This window comes from Sphaeramia orbicularis, chromosome 15 (genome assembly GCF_902148855.1).
Source record: "Sphaeramia orbicularis chromosome 15, fSphaOr1.1, whole genome shotgun sequence".
In the NCBI taxonomy this organism is placed as follows: domain Eukaryota; kingdom Metazoa; phylum Chordata; class Actinopteri; order Kurtiformes; family Apogonidae; genus Sphaeramia; species Sphaeramia orbicularis.
In genome coordinates, this window is record NC_043971.1 from 29,326 (window position 1) to 35,004 (window position 5,679).

Sequence of the window (5,679 nt, forward strand, 5' to 3'; positions counted from 1 at the left end):
CCTATTCCAGACCGTTTCCACTCTGGTACCAGGTCCTAATCCAGACCATTTCCACTCTGGTACCAGGTCCTATTCTAGACCGTTTCCACTCTGGTACCAGGTCCTATTCTAGACCGTTTCCACTCTGGTACCAGGTCCTATTCTAGACCCTTTCCACTCTGGTACCAGGTCCTATTCCAGACCCTTTCCACTCTGGTACCAGGTCCTATTCCAGACCAGGTCCACTCTGGTACCAGGTCCTATTCTAGACCGTTTCCACTCTGGTACCAGGTCCTATTCCAGACCGTTTCCACTCTGGTACCAGGTCCTATTCTAGATCGTTTCCACTCTGGTACCAGGTCCTATTCTAGACCCTTTCCACTCTGGTACCAGGTCCTATTCCAGACCATTACCAGGTCCTATTCCAGACCGTTTCCACTCTGGTACCAGGTCCTAATCCAGACCATTTCCACTCTGGTACCAGGTCCTATTCCAGACCGTTTCCACTCTGGTACCAGGTCCTATTCTAGACCCTTTCCACTCTGGTACCAGGTCCTATTCTAGACCCTTTCCACTCTGGTACCAGGTCCTATTCCAGACCATTACCAGGTCCTATTCCAGATCGTTTCCACTCTGGTACCAGGTCCTATTCTAGACCGTTTCCACTCTGGTACCAGGTCCTATTCTAGACCCTTTCCACTCTGGTACCAGGTCCTATTCTAGACCGTTTCCACTCTGGTACCAGGTCCTATTCCAGACCAGGTCCACTCTGGTACCAGGTCCTATTCCAGACCCTTTCCACTCTGGTACCAGGTCCTATTCCAGACCAGGTCCACTCTGGTACCAGGTCCTATTCCAGACCCTTTCCACTCTGGTACCAGGTCCTATTCCAGACCCTTTCCACTCTGGTACCAGGTCCTATTCTAGACCCTTTCCACTCTGGTACCAGGTCCTATTCTAGACCGTTTCCACTCTGGTACCAGGTCCTATTCCAGACCAGGTCCACTCTGGTACCAGGTCCTATTCCAGACCCTTTCCACTCTGGTACCAGGTCCTATTCCAGACCAGGTCCACTCTGGTACCAGGTCCTATTCCAGACCCTTTCCACTCTGGTACCAGGTCCTATTCCAGACCCTTTCCACTCTGGTACCAGGTCCTATTCTAGACCCTTTCCACTCTGGTACCAGGTCCTATTCTAGACCGTTTCCACTCTGGTACCAGGTCCTATTCCAGACCAGGTCCACTCTGGTACCAGGTCCTATTCCAGACCAGGTCCACTCTGGTACCAGGTCCTAATCCAGACCCTTTCCACTCTGGTACCAGGTCCTATTCCAGACCAGGTCCACTCTGGTACCAGGTCCTATTCCAGACCCTTTCCACTCTGGTACCAGGTCCTATTCCAGACCCTTTCCACTCTGGTACCAGGTCCTATTCTAGACCGTTTCCACTCTGGTACCAGGTCCTATTCTAGACCGTTTCCACTCTGGTACCAGGTCCTATTCCAGACCAGGTCCACTCTGGTACCAGGTCCTATTCCAGACCCTTTCCACTCTGGTACCAGGTCCTATTCCAGACCAGGTCCACTCTGGTACCAGGTCCTATTCCAGACCCTTTCCACTCTGGTACCAGGTCCTATTCCAGACCCTTTCCACTCTGGTACCAGGTCCTATTCTAGACCGTTTCCACTCTGGTACCAGGTCCTATTCTAGACCGTTTCCACTCTGGTACCAGGTCCTATTCCAGACCAGGTCCACTCTGGTACCAGGTCCTATTCCAGACCAGGTCCACTCTGGTACCAGGTCCTATTCCAGACCCTTTCCACTCTGGTACCAGGTCCTATTCCAGACCAGGTCCACTTTGGTACCAGGTCCTATTCCAGACCCTTTCCACTCTGGTACCAGGTCCTATTCCAGACCCTTTCCACTCTGGTACCAGGTCCTATTCTAGACCGTTTCCACTCTGGTACCAGGTCCTATTCTAGACCGTTTCCACTCTGGTACCAGGTCCTATTCCAGACCAGGTCCACTCTGGTACCAGGTCCTATTCCAGACCAGGTCCACTCTGGTACCAGGTCCTATTCCAGACCCTTTCCACTCTGGTACCAGGTCCTATTCCAGACCAGGTCCACTTTGGTACCAGGTCCTATTCCAGACCCTTTCCACTCTGGTACCAGGTCCTATTCCAGACCCTTTCCACTCTGGTACCAGGTCCTATTCCAGACCAGGTCCACTCTGGTACCAGGTCCTATTCCAGAGCCTTTCCATTCCAGATCCTCCCTCTTTCCAGTCCCTGGTCGTCATAGCGATGCGGTGCGTTCCTTCTGTGTGCTCTGCTCACAGTTGCTGATAAACTCACTGGTTGCCTGTTGTCTGGTCAAACTCCTGCTGAATGTTTGCGTCTGAACCTCCTGGACAAACCATGGTGTAGTTTTACAGACTGTCATCATGTGGATTCACCTACTGACAGATTTACTGGAAAAGGGCGGGGCATACAGACCACTCTGACCAATCAGAGGTCTGCAGTGTTTACACAGTGTCACCTTTAGGATCTGGTCCCCAGTCCTGGAACCTCAGAGGAGGAGGTACCAAAAAACTAGTACCAGGTACCAGATTCCAAAAAACTAGTACCAGATTCCAAAAAACTAGGACCAGGTACCAGATTCCAAAAAACTAGTACCAGATACCAGATTCCAAAAAAACTAGTACCAGGTACCAGATTCCAAAAAACTAGGACCAGGTACCAGATTCCAAAAAACTAGTACCAGATACCAGATTCCAAAAAAACAAGGACCAGGTACCAGATTCCAAAAAAACAAGGACCAGGTACCAGATTCCAAAAAACTAGGACCAGGTACCAGATTCCAAAAAACTAGGACCAGGTACCAGATTCCAGGTCCTTTTTCATAATGGAAACGCAAAACGGTCGATTTGAGTCGAGCCGGTTCCACATAGTGGAAACGTGGCATATGATTCGTACAAACTAAGTCACCAAATCAAAACTAATTCAGATGCGTCTGTTTGTCTCTTCAGGTCAAAGTTTGGTTTCAGAATCGCCGTACGAAGCAGAAGAAGGACCAGGGCAAAGACTCGGAGCTGCGTTCGGTGGTTTCGGAGACGGCTGCGACCTGCAGCGTCCTCAGACTGCTGGAGCAGGGCCGTCTGCTGACCCCCCCAGGCCTGCCGGGCCTCCTGCCCCACTGTGCCACTGGGACACTGAGCTCAGCCCTACGCCCCCCCTCCATGGCCATGGCCTCTAACGGTGGTGGCGGGGCCGGAGGCGGGGCCGGGTCAGGGGGCGGGGGCAGCGGTCCGGCGGGGGGCAGTCCTCCTCTGCCGGCCGTCACCAGCTCAGGGACGGTGTCGGCTCTGCAGAGTTCACCGGCCGCACACGGCCTCTTCAGCTTCCCCATGCCCACCCTGCTGAGCGGCGTCGCCACCCGCATCTCCTCCAACCCGCTGTCCATGGCGGGCTCGCTGGCCGGGAACCTCCAGGAACTGTCCGCCCGCTACTTGAGCTCGTCTGCCTTCGAGCCTTACTCGCGGACCAATGGCAAAGAATCCATGGACAAGAAACTTCTGGACTGATGGGGGACGGACTGGACCTGTGGACTGGACCTGTGGACTGGACCTGTGGACTGGACCTGTGGACTGGTTTGGGTTCTGCTGTCTCTGCCCAAGCCTGTCTCAGAGAAAATACATTCATAGTACGGTTGCAGCTAAATATTGCATTGATTATCCATCGATCGATCACTTTCGATTAGTCGTGCTTGGGATCTACGGTCACGTACGTAAAAACCAAAACATGTGACTTCATATTCAGTGTCAGTCTGGGTCCGATCAGTGAAGCCGCTGTGGATTTGGTTTGGGTTAGGAACAGTTCATGGTTTGGGTTCAAGTGGACCTTTTCAGAACCAACTGTACTCATGTTTACGGCTGTGTATCGACAAGAATCTGGTAATACGATACAAAGCACAATACTAGGATCTAGAGCTGCAACTGATTAATTGATTAGGTGCTTGAAGAGAATGCAAAAATTCACGATCTGATTAACTGACTCGAATTGATTGAAGGGAAATATTCTTGTCAGTTTTCCTGAATTGAAGCTTCTTTGTGCGTCACAATAAGCGTCCATGTGAAACACAACAGTGGAACCAATGTTTAACAGCAGAGAAATGAAGGAAACAAAGCTGAAGATTCAGGACAACTGTGGTTGAATGATTTTTTTGGATCAGTTTGAGTCCATTAATTGGTTGTAGCTCTACTAGGATCACCATACAATATATCACAATATATCATGGTACTGTTAAAAAGGCAATTTTTTGTTTGTTTCTTTTTTTAAATGATTGTTTCCTTACAGAATTGAATTCCATCATAAATCTGCACAAATCCTAAACACATTTGTATTTGATCCCAACAGGATCTAATGTTCTATCACCAAATGTTCCAACTGTGTTCAAACTGAAATTCTGTTTTCCAGACATTCCAGTTTCAGATCCTGTTCAAATGTTCAGATTCTATTAGTTCACAACTAACATCAGAACAGGATTTGAGTTCAATCCAACAAAGGAACCAACATTATTGAATAAAAGAGTGTGAAATAAGAAGAAATAAAATAGAAACAAAGAAGAAAAACTAAACTGAACCTCCACAATATCTGCATTTGAATAAATACCTAAAAATATCCATGCAGTACTTTTGAATATCGACACAGTATTGTGAAATGAAATATCGTGATATATTGCAGAACTGATCTTTTCTTACAGCCCTACTCATGGATTCAGACCCACTGCAGGGTGTGGGTTCTACTGCAGGTGTACCAGGTGAACTGTACATGTAGTGGTACGTGACACCTTCAGTCCTAAACCCTCATCGAGTTCTTTCTTGAAGACGTTGATTCAGTTTGATTTGTTCAGCCCAGTTTCACAACAAGGTCACCTGTCAGGACTTTACAGAGTTCGATGAATATGAAAATAAACCAACAGTCCAAGAATCAGTTCAACAGTCCATGAAGGACATGCAGGAATGTCCTGGTCGTCCACTGTCCTCAGAGCATCCATTTGGACGAAGAACAACTAGAAAAACCCAAAAAGAGGAACCTGAGGGAGAACCAGAGTAGACCAGGACTGATGGACCAGGACTGACAGACCAGGACTGAAGGACATGAACCAGGACTGAAGGACCAGGACTGACGGACCAGGACTGATGGACCAGGACTGAAGGACCAGGACTGAAGGACATGGACTAGGACTGACGGACCAGGACTGACAGACCAGGACTGAAGGACATGAACCAGGACTGATGGACTAGGACTGATGGACCAGGACTGAAGGACCAGGACTGACGGACCAGGACTGATGGACCAGGACTGAAGGACATGGACTGAAGGACATGGACCAGGACTGACGGGCCAGGACTGACAGACCAGGACTGACGGACTAGGACTGATGGACCAGGACTGATGGATGGACAGACAGGTGGTGGTGGTGGGGGGGTCAGGGGTCACAGGTGAGGTCACAGATCAGTCTCCTCAGGTTCCGTCCTCATTGGGCCTCAAGTGGCTACATCTGATACAGAAGCCCCTCCCCAGGGGGGCGTGGTTAAGGGAACAGCAGGTGTGTATTGCCTCTGCAGGTGAACTACTGCAGACTTCAGGTCTGTTGGTATTTTGTCGTCGTCTGTTTTTTCAGTAACGTTCTAGTTG

At 49.6% G+C, this 5,679-nt stretch overlaps 1 protein-coding gene across 1 annotated transcript; it reads left to right on the forward strand.

The window, feature by feature from the left end:
- Positions 1–3,008: 3,008 nt before the first annotated feature.
- vax1 (ventral anterior homeobox 1) lies at positions 3,009–3,563 on the forward strand (the record flags this gene model as incomplete). Its single annotated transcript, XM_030155695.1, has 1 exon — positions 3,009–3,563. A coding segment is annotated over one exon (555 nt), but the record flags the coding sequence as incomplete, so codon positions are not given.
- Positions 3,564–5,679: the final 2,116 nt, after the last annotated feature.